Below are 16,397 nucleotides of genomic sequence, written 5' to 3'. Positions count from 1 at the left end.
GCCTCAGGTAGTACAATTGGAGGAGTTGCTTCACGTTCGACACTCTGTCTTTATCGTCGGCCTCGCTGGGACCGGTAAGACCGAAGTCTGGAAAACGCTCAACAGAACGTATACGAAACAAAAGCGCAAACCGTATTACAACGATCTGAATCCAAAGGCAGTGACCAACGACGAGTTATTTGGTGTCATTAATCCGGCGACGAGGGAATGGAAAGACGGGTTGGAATACAGTGCACCCGTCAATTTTCAACCACGCGATCAAAAACACTATGCGCTCGTATTAGGCCATGCTCGATAATAGGCTCTCCCGCGACTTTCTATTCTTATTGCCACTTTTACAGGTTGTTCTCCATAATAATGAGGGAGCAAGCCAATATGCCCAGCAACGATCCAAAGTGGATCGTGTTCGATGGTGACATCGACCCGATGTGGATCGAGTCATTGAACACTGTGATGGACGATAATAAGGTCTTGACGTTGGCGAGTAACGAGAGAATTGCATTGACCAAACAAATGCGCCTTCTCTTCGAAATCTCAACTTTAAGGTGATGTCTTAATCAATTCTTAAACAATTTACCAGCTCATTTAATTTTTAATTTGTTATTACAAGTCTCTAAAAAATATTTGTGAATTTATAACAAATATTTTTCAATTGCTTCGAATAACAACCCTAGGCAGATTAATATATCAAACATTTTATTTTACGATTAATATTTCTACAAAATAATATATTTAATTATCGAAAGGAATCAATCAAAGCCGTTCAATTAAATTTAAAGGAAAGATCGAATAAAGATTAAAATTAAAATTAAAATTAATAAATTAAATTAATAAATTAAATTGAAATTAATAAATTAATAAATTAAAAATTAAAATTAATTTTACTTTGTTTTAATTAACAGAACATTAAAATTTAACGCGAAAATTTTTATTCGTGATAATTATAGAATTATCTTCAATATTCATGTTTTTATTTCAGGACAGCTACGCCAGCGACGGTGTCCAGAGCGGGGATTTTATACATCAATCCACAAGATTTAGGCTGGAGCCCGTAAGCGATAAATACATTCACGTACTATACTATGCGATAAAGAAAATTCTATATATTATAATAGGCTTCGAAGAATAAAATTTCGATCGTAGTTAAACTTTGACAAAAGTTTGATTTATATCATCGGCTTGTAGTTCGATTAATCTATTTATATTAAGTTTAATAAGTATTACAATTTTTGGAATGATTTCAAATCGAGAAACTTATTCGCAGATTCATCGCAAGCTGGATAGAGACAAGAGATCATTCCGAACGTGCTAATCTATCGATTCTCTTTGAAAAGTATATTCCACCTCTACTAGAAGTGACAAAGTCAAGATTTAAGAAAATCACCCCCTTACCAGAGATATGTCATTTGCAAATGCTTTGTCACTTACTTGATTGTTTCCTGACCAAAGAAAATGTACCGCCGGATTGTCCGAAGGAATGGTAACGATATTAATGAACAAAATTCTCATCTTCTCCGCGATCTTTCGCGACGTAAAAACAAATCGAAAAAGAATATTTCACGGAATTCATATGTTTACAATTCGTATTTCAGGTACGAATTGTATTTTGCATTCGCTTGCATTTGGGCGTTCGGTTCCGCGATGTTTCGAGATCAGCTGATAGATTGGCGAAAAGAATTTAGCAGATGGTGGCTAAATGAATTCAGAACCATCAAGTTTCCAATGGGCGAAACCGTATTCAGTTATTTCATAGAACCAGAGACGAAAAAATTGCTACCCTGGACCGAGAGAGTCGTCCAGTTCGAGTTGGAGTCCGATATTCCGCTTCAGGTTCCATTCATTAAATTATTTTAAAGCAAGGATGTAAAAATAACACAAACGAAATTATCATAAATAATTATTTTTTGATTATAGAGACTGTTGCTAAATTAAATATTCCAATTGCAACGATACATTTTCTATGAGTAAAACTAAAAAAAAACACACACACACACACAGATTTAAATATATATTAAACATTTTTTTAAATGTACTTAACGTTTAATGCAGTCTGCTTTAGTGCCAACTGGAGAAACGGTGCGTTTGCGCTTCTTCATGGACTTGTTGATAAAGAAACGCGTTCCGGTAATGTTAGTGGGTGGAGCGGGCTCCGGCAAAAGTGTCATCATGGCCGACAAATTGGCAAATTTGGCAGATAATTACAATATCGCAAATGTTCCCTTCAATTTCTACACTACATCAGGTGAATAAGAAAGGCAATTCAAACATTTTCTAAAGTATCGTGAATTTTATAGAGCCTCCAAAAATAAACATTCCATGTATTTCTCGAAATGCTCAAAGTAACTTGTACTATTTTCATAAAATTAAAAATTTTTTCTTAAAATGTTTTTTTTTTTTTTCCTATTGCATGTATAAAAAATTAGGAATATTAAAAAATCCATTTTGAAAATATTGATGCTCATTTTTTTTTAAGATTGCGTTCTGTAAGCGTTACAATTCTTCAATGTACAAATGTATTTTGCTTATTTGTGAATTTAACATGGCCAATTTTATCATATTACAAATTATCGTAGCTCTCACTTTAATCAATAATCATATTGATTTTCGTTCGAGAAGAGATGTTGCAGAGAATACTCGAGAAACATTTGGAGAGGAAAGCGGGGCATAATTACGGGCCACCGGGCACGAAACTATTGGTATATTTCATAGACGACATGAACATGCCGGAAGTGGACACTTATGGGACCGTACAACCGCATACTCTCATCAGGCAACATATGGATTACAATCATTGGTAATAACTTTAATATGTTGACTGTGATTGCTTTCTCTAAAGTGCATGGAAAATTGATTTTCTTTAAAAGTTTCCATCATCTTTTAGTTTAAAAGTATCATTTTATAATTTTTATTCGAGATATATATATATTTTTATATATTTTTCTATTCGATCAATATATTTTCTAAACTACTAATTTTACCACGCTTTGCGTCTAATCGAGTAAACGTAAATAAAATAATAACGACGAAGAAATAAAATTCCTCCTATGAATTTACTGCAGGTACGACAGAACAAAACTAACTTTAAAGGAGATTCACAATACGCAATACGTATCTTGTATGAATCCTACCGCGGGTAGTTTTACCATAGATCCGCGCTTGCAGAGACACTTCGCTGTGTTTGCCGTCAGGTAAAATTTTTACCTATATCTCGATCATTTACGCAATATTACAGAAGCGAATATCCATCATTGTACCGTGCCGTATATTTGACGCTTGTTTCCCAGTTTTCCGCAAGCCGATGCACTTAAATTGATATACAGCCAGATCCTCGAGCAGCACGTGACCGATCCACGGGAGAAGTTCCATCCAGCGGTGCAGACGTTCACGGGTCCTCTGATAGACACCGCGTTGTATCTCCACGATAAGATCGTTTCGACCTTCCTACCGACGGTCGCCAAGTTTCACTATCTTTTCAATTTGCGCGATTTAACCAATATATTTCAGGTAAGAAACGCGAGGAAGACACCGTGATTTTTTTTCCTTTTTTTTCTTTTTTTTCAAAAATGCAATGTCACACAGGGAATGCTGTTCGCCCGCGGTGACGTCTTGCCACTTCCGAGTCACATAATCAGGCTTTACGTTCATGAAGCGACGCGGGTGTATCGCGATAAACTGGTGAACTCCGACGATCAGAAAGTGTTCGATCGGCTGCTGCTCGAGGCTCTTCGAAAAAATATACGCGTATGTTTAACAGTTTAATAAAGAGATCATATGAAATCTTCAATTAATCTCAACTAACTTCTATTCCGAAATGTATGCTACATTTGAGCGTGAAACATACTTATTGATTTATTTATAATGAATGTTTTTATTCAATTAATTGACGATCAGGATCTGAACGAAAACGAAATCAGTTTGGAGCAGCCGTTAATATACTGTCATTTCGCGGAAGGGATCGGAGAAGCCAAGTATGCACCTGTCAAGAATTGGACCCAGCTTGTAAAATTACTTGACGAAGCTTTGCTCAATTATAATGAGCTGGTACTATCCCGATTGAATATTATAATTTCATATAATCCGCGTCCAATTTTTTACACAATGTACATATTTGTATTTTATTTCCTTTTAAATAATTATATAGCTTTCTTTTTCTACTAAATTTATACAAATTATATCTTTTTCCTTTTCTGTAGTTTTAACATATTAAATACATATTTTCAACAAATATTTTAAAAATACATATTTATAAATATGTTTCAAGGTTCTACCGAAATAAAGTGTATCTGAGATTAGTTAAGAAAAAAAGATTTTATATAAATTTCTAAACATCTTTTCTTTCAATCGTTCGTAGTTATTATCGTGTCGATTATTAATTAATCACTTTGTGCACGATATGACTTTCTATTTTTTCGATATAGGTGTCTGCAATGAATCTAGTATTATTCGAGGACGCCCTGTGTCACGTCTGTCGTATTAATAGAATATTGGAGGCGCCAAGGGGCAATGCACTTCTTGTGGGCGTAGGTGGTAGTGGCAAACAATCCTTGTCACGACTAGCTTCTTTCGTTTCCTCGTTGGAGGTAAGCGGGGCCATTTTATCGATTAGGCATCATAGCCACTCTGTGCCCAAGTCCTAGCTTCTCGAGCCTCGAGGAAAATATTCGATAGAGTAGATCACGACAATCAACAAGTCGGTTATCTCTATATTTAATAAATTGATTTATTAAATATAGAGATCAAAATAAAGGAATATAGATATAAAAAGAGAGAAGCGGATAAGAAAGGCTCGATTATTTTTGTCCAAATTGTTGGAAAGATTTCTAACGAGCGTGTTAAAATTTTCTAAAGTTTGTTAGATTTAAACTTTTAACTGTAAAATAGGTATTTCAAGTACAACTGCGTAAAGGTTACTCGTTAAACGAGTTGAAAGCTGACTTGGCTGTGTTGTACCTGAAGGCCGGCGTGAAGGGTATCGGTATTACTTTCTTAATGAGCGATTCACAAGTCGCTGAGGAAAGATTCTTGGTCGTTGTGAATGATATGTTGGCGTCGGGGGAGATCGCGGAATTGTTGACTGACGACGAAGTGGATAACGTCATTAATGCCGTGCGCAACGAGGTAAAGTACATTATGTAGCGCTATTTTATAAGACTGTCAGTATTCTTTCATATTATTTCATTATTGAGATAATCAGGTACAGATACATCCCCATGGAACAAAATTTCACTGTTTTATTCTAGCTTATATTTATTATTCGCAAGTATAGGAAATACAAAAAATACCCAATCTTTTAATTGTTTCGAAATAAATCGGATATCTCGATGATAAAGATTAAAAAAAAAACCACTAGGAGATTAATATTAGGTGTACAACTTTGCTTCCGCCGTTTTCCTATAGATGGCTTTAGCGGTAAGTAGCGGTCGAAATAAATAGATCATAGATGTCATGCGATAAACTTGGGCATCTGTCAACATAACCCCATAGAAACATTAGTCGATTAGTGTCCGCGTCATAAAGTTATTCTCGATTGAAAATGTCAGTTTACGAGCCAAATTCTCGTCATTTGCGGGAGGTTTTAATTTTCTGCTTCAATATGAAGAAATCTGCGGCTGAGGCTCATCGAATGCTCTCAAATACTTATGATGAAGCTGCTATTAGTGAAAGAACGTGTCGTGAGTGGTTTCGACGCTTCAAGAACGGTGATTTTCACGTCGAAGATCGGCATAGCGGTGGAAGAGAGAAGGTTTTCGAAGATGCAGAATTGGAGGCACTACTTAATGAAGACTCGAGTCAAAGTCAAAAAGAATTGGCACGATCATTGGGAGTGGACAATACTTTGAATCTTACATAAATGTATAACCAGTTTTTTACAATAAAGCCTCGAATTTCGGAAAAAAAAGAACGGCGGAAGCAAAGTTGTACACCTAATATCACTAGTCAACTAATATCACTCTTTATGCAGGTCAAGCAAACCGGAATAATCGACACCAAAGCGAACTGCTGGAAATTTTTCATCGAACGCGTGCGAAAGCAATTGAGATGCGTCCTGTGCTTCTCACCGGTAGGGGCGACCCTACGAAAAAGGGCCAGGCAGTTTCCCGCAATAGTAAATTGCACCGCGATCGACTGGTTTCAGGACTGGCCGCAAACGGCTTTAGAATCCGTGTCGGCGACGTTTTTGGAGGTATAACGCATTTTACACGTGGTTATCTCTCTCAACAATCATAAAATTGTCGAAATTGCTTTTAACATAAATTTAAATGAGATATATTATAATCTTATTATGAGATATAGTAATTTTTCCTAATATTATTTTATAGTTATTTTTTGAATAATGTCTAATTTTTTAAAGATGTACAACCGCGTTACAAATTTATCTTAATTTGATCAAAAAATTAATAAAAATTTGACGTGTTATTTTGGAATGGTCAACATTTATATCCATTAATTATCTGGTTATAATGCAAAAATTAAAATGTTATTTATAATATCCTTCTAAAAAGCTATATAATATTGCAATTTCCTATCTTTGTACTAGGAGCTGAAAGAATTATCGGCCGAATATCGGACTTCCGTATCACTCTTCATGTCCTTTGTTCACACGAGCGTGAACAACGTATCCGCGATATATTTGCAAAATGAAAGGAGATACAATTATACGACGCCGAAATCATTTCTCGAACAGATTTCTTTGTACTCGAAATTGCTAACAGAAAAAACGCATGATTTGAAGGCAATGATATCGCGTCTCACCGATGGATTGGTGAAACTCGCATCCTGTGCCATTCAGGTATATTTCCTGCTTCCTTTTCAGAATTTAACTCATTGTCATAACACATTTCAATTTTTTTTTTTTTATATTTCCTGCATAAAATATTATATAGGATTTTCTCTCTTCTCGCATCCAAATCTAACAAAATCCAAAATTTCTGAAAAATAACCGACTGTATAAAATATTTTGCAATTATTCGTCTAGATATTTATATTTAAAATAAAAATCTGATTAAAATTTTACTTTAGTTTCGTTTTCGTTTACACATTATTTAATATTCAATAAAACTATATTAAACTTCCATCATTATTAACTTTAATTAAAATAAGAAAAGAATTGTTGATAGAAAATTTTGCCTGCATCATTTACGCTTATATGTGTATGTATTTCTGCGTGCTTTTCTTTTTTCCCTCTTATATATTCCGTATATAACATACATAACGCACATATTATATACGTTACAAGCACGTTAGGGGTAACCGATTATGGCTGGCAGGCGGATGGCAAGAAGCGCTTGCTGCAGGCGCTTCTTACGTCCATCTTCTGAGTTATCTTTTCGCGAAGTAGGTCGACGAGTTAAAGATCATTCTGACCGCTCAAGAGATCGAGTTGAAGAAAAAGAACGAGATAGCCGACAAGATATTGGCCGAAGTACGTGCGGAGAACGCAAAAGCGGAGGCGGAAAAGGCTATCGGTAAGATATCGTTAATCGCGAACGATAATGCCGATAACGAGCACGATACGGCATTTCAGTGACCGAGGAAGAGGCAAAAGTGGCGGAGATCAAGGAGGTGGTGTCGGAAAATCAGAGACGTTGCGACGAAGACCTGGCCCGCGCGGAGCCGGCGGTGAGGCAGGCCGAAGCTGCGCTCGATACTTTGAACAAGGTTAACGAACTCGCGTTTATGTATTGTAATCGAAGCGCCGAAAACACGAGTGGTCCGAGTCACGCGATAGCTATTTTATATATATATATATAAAAAAAAAAAGCAAAGTAAAAATTTATTGCGTCGCGATGGAAAAAGGCACGTATATGAAACAATTCTCGATTTTGAAATCTGACAGCTCGATATTTTCACTATGTGCCCTCGTGTAACGGAATAGAGAGAGAAAACATGGTTTTATAAAAGATATTTTTTTTTCCAGCTGAAATGTATTGCAAATATAAAATTTTTTACGTGATTAATTACAGAATAACTTGACCGAATTGAAGTCTTTTGGGACGCCGCCGGATGCGGTGTTAAAGGTCGTCCAGGCCGTGCTCGTTCTATTCGCGTTTGAAGGAAAGATCCCGAAGGATAGATCTTGGAAATCTTGCAGAATGATAATGGGATCCATCGACGCGTTTCTGTCACATTTGCGTAATTACGATAAAGAGAATATACATCCGGATGTCGTTAAAGCGATCCAGCCGTATATCAATGACAAAGGTATTTGCTCATACTTTTAACTATTATAATAGAAATACAAAATAATACTGGCGCAAATATATATGCCAAGCATTTAAAAAAAAATATATATATATATATATAATCTATGAGTAAAGAGATTCATATTGCGTTCGATAAAATACGTTACATGTATGTGTGATTAGAATTCGATCCGGATTTCGTGTATTCAAAATCGCAAGCGGCAGCGGGATTATGTAGCTGGGTGAAAAACATTATGGTATTTCATTACATCAATGAAAACGTAAAACCTTTGAGAATCGCGCTTGCCCAGGCAAACGCCGAATTGAGGACCGCTATGGAGAAGTTGAATTCTTTGAGGAATCGTTTAGCGGTGAGCTTGTCTCTCGGTTTTACACGCACTAGCGCGAACCTCTTTTCGATTTCGCACGTATCTTTATTAAAAAGAAGTATTTTGACATTTTCTTCGCTTACGCGTGCTTCAGGAGCTTCAAAAAATGTTAGATACTCTGAGCGAAAAGATGAACGTGGCTTTAGCCGCGAAACAAAAATGTCAAGACGAAGCGGAAGCGACCGCTTTCACTATAGATTTAGCAAATCGATTGGTAAACGGTCTCGCGTCTGAGAACGTTCGTTGGGCTGAGACTGTGGAAGTGTAAGTATAGATTTGCTACTTGTCTAATCGTAATTCAGAGAACAGAACTGTTTGGGTGAACAGAAGCACACTGACGAAATATCGAGTTAATTTTACAAATTTATGTAACAATAATGTTTTATGCAACGGTATCTCTTGCCTATTACACTGATAATTAAATCATTAGAGGAAGGATGAGAAATTACTTTTTTAAAAAACACCACGTGTCATATCTTTCAATTAATAATGTTCAGATTATCATTTTTTATTGTGAAACAATTACAGAATTTTTTTTTATACTTGAAAAATTTTATGACATATGCCTTCTGTCTACAACTTATTTAATTCACTGTTTTAATTAATTTTGTTCATCCAATTCGTTTATTTTTAAGTAATACATCCGTTTATTGAGATAACGTCGATTATTCGCGTCAAACGTATTTCTAAATACATTTGTGAGATATACCACAAAACAGGTTAAAAAAATCCGAAATTACTCTACCGGGCAACGTGTTGCTCGTCACGGCATTCATCTCTTATATGGGATGTTTTACGAGGAAATATAGAATGGATCTCATGAATTTACATTGGTTACCGTTTCTCGACAACCTGCAAGTGCCAATACCGCACACACCGGACTCGGATCCGTTGTCTTTAATGACCGACGACGCGAAGATCGCCCAGTGGAATAACGATGGTAAATAGCACGTTTAATTTTCACTCTCTTATTTTATTTCATTAATTTTAATCGCGCAATTTTGAAAATTCGTTCCGTCTATTTTATAATGATATCTCTCATAAAAATATAAATAAAGAAACAATATAAAATAAATGTTTTCCATCGGCTATGCGATTTTCGCAAATTAAATACCACAAACATATTCCCTTACGTAGGTTTACCCACGGACAGGATGTCCTCGGAAAATGCCACGATACTCACGAATTCGTCTAGATGGCCACTGATGATAGATCCGCAATTACAGGGAATCAAGTGGATTAAGAATACATACGGGGACGAATTAATGGTGTTACGTTTAACTCAAAAAAATTATCTCGACAGAATCGAACATGCTATCGCGAACGGAGACGTGGTGTTACTGGAGAGTATCATGGAAACGGTCGACGCCGTTCTAGATCCGATCCTGGGCCGTGTTTTAATAAAAAGAGGAAGGTACGTACATACATACATATATGTTTGTTTGTTTTTTTCTGTTTTGATAAACGTGAATTATCCGGCAAAATTGATCTTGCGAAACGTACGTTAACAAAGGGCCATCAAGGTCGGGGACAAAGAGGTGGATTACGATCCGCGCTTCCGTCTTATCTTGCAAACAAAACTGGCAAATCCTCACTACAAGCCGGAGATGCAAGCTCAGACTACGCTCATCAATTTCACGGTTACGAAGGACGGTTTGGAGGAGCAGCTATTAGGCGCCGTCGTGAAAGCGGAACGTCCGGATCTGGAGTCGAGCAAAGCCGAGCTCACAACTCAACAAAACACGTTCAAGATCACATTGAAAGTGTTGGAAGATGATCTGTTGCACAGGTACGTAATCTTATAATGTGTCGTTCACATCGATCGACTTTAGAAAGAAATATATGCCGCGCGAGAAAGAATCAAATTAAATTCATTAATAATTTTTCCATTTAATTTTTACACGGTCAACCCGCACACGATTGTTTAATGTCTTTAATTCTTTATTTACATCTTTACATTCATGATTCAAGTCATGAGCAAGTTTTTCTTCCGTTTTATCTATTTAACACGGTAGGAAAAAAAAAGAAAACGAATTTTTGTCGTCATTTAATTATATTAAGTATAGTCTCATCGTGTTGTCTCGTCTCTCATTCAGATTGGCGACGGCTGGACCCGACATCCTAAGCGATGTTGCTCTTGTGGAGAATCTCGAAACTACGAAGAAGACGGCGAGCGAGATCGAAGCGAAGGCGATCGAGGCGAAGCTGACCGCTGGGAAGATAGACGAGGCGCGAGAGTCCTACCGGCCGGTGGCATCCAGGGCCAGCCTCCTCTACTTCATCCTTAACGATCTTAACAAGATCAACATGCTGTACCAATTTTCTCTCAAGGCGTTCAGCACGGTCTTTCAGAATGCTATTAAATTCGCGGAACCGGTCGATACCCTCGGTAAACGCGTCGCCAGTCTGATCGACAGCGTCACGTACCTGGTTTTTACCTACACCAGTAGAGGACTATTCGAGAGTGACAAGCTCATATTTCTCTGTCAGCTGACTCTTCAGGTACTATCGTCTCGTAAATGCGATGCGGATTTTTCTTTACATAAACAATAAAGGAGAAAACTCTCATTCAGGGGAAAAAAAAAAAAAACACGAATTATACATTCTTTTTGAAATATTTCTTTATAAAGATCAGTGTATTAATATTTATGTTAAATGTACATTCTTCAGCAACAATCACTTTATCATATAATCGCTTAATCGCAAAATCATCTGAGGGAACTCGTAATATTTATTTTTTTCACGATGCATATTTGTTCGCATTTCCTACTTTGTAGATAGTCGATTTCTAATCTTAATCAATCTTATTTCTTAAATTCTGCATTTCTATTTTACGTAATTTGAACCTCTCGAAATCATTTCTCTGCTATTTAGTTTTCAAAAATTTATAACGAGCAAAACTATATTATGAAGCTCTATTTATCTTGCGTGTATGTATTAAATGTTTTCACTGTGATTTATAGATTCTGCTGCAAACGAAAGAGATAGATCAGATTGAAGTAGATTTTCTCGTACAATTTCCTTATTTAACGGATCAGACGAGCCCGGTGGACTTTTTGAGCAACGTCGCCTGGGGCGGCATCAAATATTTGAGCGGAATGGAAACTTTCCGGAATCTAGATCGCGATATAGACGGGGCGGCGAAAAGATGGAGGAAATTTGTGGAATCGGAAACACCGGAGAGAGAAAAATTTCCTCAGGAATGGAAAAATAAGACAGCCTTCCAGAGACTTTGCATAATGAGATGCGTGAGACTAGATCGAATGGTTTACGCGATACGGTACAATTAACTCTAAAGTGAACGATCGTTCGAATAAAAATCAATAAATATGCGTGCGATATATATGGTATATATTAAATATTTCCTCAGTATTTGTTCTCTCGCTACTCGTTTAATCCTCTAACAATTTACACAGATGTTTCGTGGAGGAGAAACTGGGTGCAAAATTCATACAGTTCCGTATGCAGCCGTTCGAACAATCATACGAAGAGACAAGCGCGAATACGCCGGTATTTTTCATTTTGTCTCCAGGAGTCGATCCTTTAAAGGTACGTTTTCCACATCCCTAAATATTAAAATTAATTTTAATCACATTCGAATATTCGGATATAAGATTCGAGATGCGCATGTACCTATATTTTAGTGAGGCTAATAATAGTTTTAACACAACTAAGAGCGAATTAACCGAGTATTAACGATGTCGCGTGTAGGACGTCGAGAAACTTGGTAGACGGCTCGGCTTTACGTTCAACGCGCAAAATTTCCACAATATATCGTTGGGACAAGGTCAAGAATCCGTCGCGGAGAACACGATGGATATTTCGGCGCTCGACGGTCACTGGGTTATACTTCAAAATATCCATTTGGTACGGAATTGGCTGCCGAGTTTGGAAAAGAAGATAGAACAACTCTCGGAGGAGTCGCACGAGGACTATCGTCTCTACATTAGCGCCGAACCGAGTCCCGATCCCCACGAATCATTAATACCGCAGGTAAAAAATGAAAGTGAAAAGTTATCCGAGAAGCGACGAACTTTTTTTTTCTCGTGCGAAATTTATTGTAAATAAAAAAAAAATTTGTAAATAAGATTTAAAAAAACGACAAATTTTTCTCGCCATTTTCTTCGAGCATCGCGTTTGAATATTGCTTTCGCCGAATTTTTTGCATAACATTTCAATGCGATCGAAACGCACAAGGGCATACTAGAGTCGGCCATAAAGATCACCAACGAGCCGCCGACGGGTATGCGCGCCAATATCCACAAAGCTCTGGACAACTTTAGCCAGGACACACTGGAATCTTGTACCAAGGAGACAGAATTCAAAGCTATTCTCTTCGCCCTATGTTACTATCACGCTGCTGTGGCCGAGCGTAGAAAGTTCGGGGCCCAAGGATGGAATAAGGTCGGTATTCGCGCTATACTTAAACAATAACAGCTTAGATCGGGCTTTTAAATAATTAATAATTCGTGATAAGATTTTACAACTTTATAGACCATTTATTTGAAAACGATTCAAATAATAAAGTTTTAAATTTTTATATGTAAATATGAATTTTAGTAGCAAATTGTAAAATTAAGAAAAATCTTACACATGAATTTTATATAGAAAATTAATAAATATATACATTTATTATTATATATGCGGATGTGTGTCAAAAAATACTGAAGCGTCTCTTAAAAAATAAATATTTACTCTATTCTCTTTTACAATATATTTAATATCTCGTTAATGTACAGTTATATCCCTTCAACGTTGGCGACTTGACCATCAGTGCTTCGGTCCTGTTAAACTATCTCGAGGGCAATACTAAGACACCCTGGGAGGATTTGCGTTACTTATTCGGAGAGATCATGTACGGCGGTCATATAACCGACGATTGGGACAGAAGGCTGTGTCGAACGTATCTCCTCGAGTATCTACAGCCGGAATTGGTCGAGGGCGAATTATATCTAGCGCCGGGTTTTCTGGTGCCATCCAGTACTGATTACACGAGCTATCATCAATATGTAGAATATTATTTGCCGACGGAGAGCCCCGTCCTGTACGGACTTCACCCGAACGCGGAGATCGGTAAAATTTTTCAACCAATTTTGTCGTTAAAAATAAAACTTGATGAGATCAGCAATTTCGTTTGTCGTAATTTCGTTTACTCCGCCTATTATAAAGATTTAAATCTCTTGCCGAAGACTTTTATCTCTTATACAAAAATTCAAGAAATGCCTGCTTTGATACGCCTATTCGGTTTCACCTCGTTTTTCCCTCCCTCGGCTTACACTCGCGTTAAAACGCTATGAATAGTCGCTCGTTACCGTTTTGCGCAGGATTCCTCACTAGTACGGCGGAGAACTTATTCAGAACAATCTGGGAGATGCAACCGCGGGACGTCGCCGATACAACGACCGGAGTGTTATCGAAAGAAGACAAGGTGAAGGTTATGATAGAGGATTTACTTGACAAGCTTCCCGAAGAGTATAATATACAAGAATTGATGAGCAAGGTTGATGTCAGGCTATTATATCCAGACTCGTTATAAGAATAACGATCTGCTAATTTTGAAAACAAGGAGCACTGAAATAAATATGGCATAAAGATATTTTTCAATATAATGTGCGAAAAATCGCTCAAATAAAATAATTTAATAATATAATTTAATATAATTAAATGTGATCAAATTGCTTACTTAAACTTTGTGTGTCACAAAGTCATCAAGAAATTATACAATAATTATCAATTATTTCCCCTGATGTCATATTTAATACAGTGTCTTAACTGCTTCTATAAATGTTCCCTTTCTAACATCGGTCATTACGCATTTTACTACGTCCTCGACTTATATCTTCGCCACTTCGAACGCAAGCTTTAATTTTCTCTTCTCTATCTTTATAACATCACGTAGCAATATTAATAATACAATTTTTTTTTTTTTTTTTTTTTTATGACGATAAATAAAATGGACAAAAAAATTTGACTCTCTCTTTTCTTCTGTTTCTTCTAGACGGAAGATCGTACTCCTTACGTTATCGTCGCTCTCCAGGAATGCGAACATATGAACGCGCTTTGCAAGGAACTGAAAAGATCTCTAAGAGAATTGGACCTCGGTTTGAAGGTGAGTCGAGATACAAAATACGGGGAGCAGTAACGTGCGATAAATGTAAATATTCATTTTTAGGGCGAGCTCACGATCAGCGCAGACATGGAGGATCTGCAGAATCATCTGTTTATGGATTCTGTACCGCCGTCGTGGACCAAACGCGCCTATCCTTCCACTCTTGGTTTGTCAAATTGGTTCGCGGACATGCTTAATCGAATAACCGAACTATCGAATTGGACGGTAGATTTTAACGTAAGTAAAGACGAGACCGCGGTTTTGCGACAAGAAAAAGAAATACTACAAATTATAAATTAAAAGAAAAATTATATATTGTATTTTCATCAAACATGAGGAAAAATAATTTAAATTTTGTCAAACGTTGCAATTAATTCGAGAAAACCTTGTTTCGTCATTCGCTTTGTGGTAAAAAAAAAGTTTGTCTTTCTTTCTTTCTACATTTGATTAATCTAACTCTTTCTTGCGGAACGCGTCTTTCGACAGTTACCGTCATCGATTTGGCTGGGTGGTTTTTTCAATCCGCAGTCCTTACTTACCGCCATCATGCAACAAACCGCCCGTAAAAACGAATGGCCCTTGGACAAGATGTGTCTGCATTGCGACGTAACCAGAAAACAGAAGGAAGAAATTACGTAAGAGACGACGTGAGATCGATCCTTTTAGTTTAGAGGATGAGGTCTTTCCGAAATATACGAAATTTCGGAAATCTAATATCTTTTATGAACCCAAAATCGCTTTCGTACAATAAATCTAAATTACAATAGATCGTGCTAAGATTTTCGACGCGATAAATTTTTCGCGATGAAAAATTCGACTTCTCCTCGAAGGGTCAACGGATCAATGCGATAATACCGAGATAATCTTTTCATCAGGGTGCCACCGCGCGAGGGCGCATACGTGAATGGCTTGTACATGGAGGGTGCGCGATGGGATGTCGCGTTTGGCGTCATCGCGGATTGTCGGCTCAAGGAGCTGTTTTCTCTTATGCCGGTGGTATTCGTCAAGGCGATCACGCAGGACAAGCAAGAGACGAAGAATATGTACGAGTGTCCGGTTTACAGGACTAGAACGCGCGGTCCTACGTACATCTGGACGTTCAATCTCAAGACCCGCGAAAAATCCACCAAATGGATCCTGGCCGGCGTCGCGATTCTCCTACAGATTTAAGATCTCTTTTCTTCTCCCCAGCATCCGCGCTCGCGAAACCGATCGACGTTCACACACGAATTTCGCGCTCGTAATAGTTTCTTCTTTTATTTATTTATTTATTTATTTTTTTTATGCCTCTCTCTTCGCACGAGTCGTAATGGCAAGTCGCACCGCCGTACGAGGACGGTTTCCCGGTTAATGACCTCTTCGCAATTACGTCGAACCTTCTTCGAGTTACGGTCGAGTCGAGGAACGGCGATAATTACAATGCGCGTATTCGGATAATTATGATTGGCGTATACGCGTCCGTTGTAACGCGCATCTCTTTGTAACCGGCGCTCTGTAAATTGTGCGATTTCGACCCGAGTGAAACCTCCGTTCTTTCCCGAACGGAAGGAACTTGGCTCGCAGATGTGACGCGCTCGTTTAGTCTAAAAGGTATATACCGTTAGTGTCGTCGCACGCCAATTGAAATCGTCAATTGAGAGAATCGGCATGAATGTGACAACGTGGCGAATGCACATTTCGACAATGGTAGGAAGAATATTAACGACTCCCTCCCTC

General features: G+C 37.5%; 1 protein-coding gene across 1 annotated transcript in view; it reads left to right on the top strand.

Moving 5' to 3' along the window:
* LOC138936437 (dynein beta chain, ciliary) overlaps positions 1-16,397 on the top strand; it is a 30,139-nt gene extending 13,742 nt beyond the window's left edge. The window contains exons 32-65 of the mRNA XM_070301860.1: positions 8-219; positions 342-545; positions 980-1,051; positions 1,265-1,480; positions 1,593-1,830; positions 2,050-2,242; positions 2,617-2,794; positions 3,060-3,188; positions 3,285-3,504; positions 3,580-3,741; positions 3,892-4,041; positions 4,419-4,580; positions 4,882-5,118; positions 5,963-6,184; positions 6,539-6,790; positions 7,340-7,466; positions 7,526-7,659; positions 7,965-8,202; positions 8,367-8,554; positions 8,667-8,836; positions 9,292-9,512; positions 9,710-9,986; positions 10,086-10,361; positions 10,669-11,074; positions 11,536-11,852; positions 11,989-12,121; positions 12,284-12,565; positions 12,770-12,976; positions 13,312-13,645; positions 13,897-14,072; positions 14,571-14,681; positions 14,745-14,918; positions 15,168-15,316; positions 15,557-16,397. Coding sequence (XP_070157961.1) covers positions 8-219; positions 342-545; positions 980-1,051; positions 1,265-1,480; positions 1,593-1,830; positions 2,050-2,242; positions 2,617-2,794; positions 3,060-3,188; positions 3,285-3,504; positions 3,580-3,741; positions 3,892-4,041; positions 4,419-4,580; positions 4,882-5,118; positions 5,963-6,184; positions 6,539-6,790; positions 7,340-7,466; positions 7,526-7,659; positions 7,965-8,202; positions 8,367-8,554; positions 8,667-8,836; positions 9,292-9,512; positions 9,710-9,986; positions 10,086-10,361; positions 10,669-11,074; positions 11,536-11,852; positions 11,989-12,121; positions 12,284-12,565; positions 12,770-12,976; positions 13,312-13,645; positions 13,897-14,072; positions 14,571-14,681; positions 14,745-14,918; positions 15,168-15,316; positions 15,557-15,851 — 7,062 coding nt within the window. The 3' untranslated portion in view covers positions 15,852-16,397. The remainder of the gene's footprint in view (positions 1-7; positions 220-341; positions 546-979; positions 1,052-1,264; positions 1,481-1,592; positions 1,831-2,049; positions 2,243-2,616; positions 2,795-3,059; positions 3,189-3,284; positions 3,505-3,579; positions 3,742-3,891; positions 4,042-4,418; positions 4,581-4,881; positions 5,119-5,962; positions 6,185-6,538; positions 6,791-7,339; positions 7,467-7,525; positions 7,660-7,964; positions 8,203-8,366; positions 8,555-8,666; positions 8,837-9,291; positions 9,513-9,709; positions 9,987-10,085; positions 10,362-10,668; positions 11,075-11,535; positions 11,853-11,988; positions 12,122-12,283; positions 12,566-12,769; positions 12,977-13,311; positions 13,646-13,896; positions 14,073-14,570; positions 14,682-14,744; positions 14,919-15,167; positions 15,317-15,556) is intronic.

The sequence above is a fragment of the Polyergus mexicanus genome, unplaced genomic scaffold, assembly GCF_030449975.1.
Source record: "Polyergus mexicanus isolate NDT 795.1 unplaced genomic scaffold, iyPolMexi1.0 SCAF_9, whole genome shotgun sequence".
Lineage (NCBI taxonomy): Eukaryota > Metazoa > Arthropoda > Insecta > Hymenoptera > Formicidae > Polyergus > Polyergus mexicanus.
The sequence above is the reverse complement of the archived record's forward strand: the minus strand, read 5'-3'. Positions and strand labels throughout refer to the sequence as shown.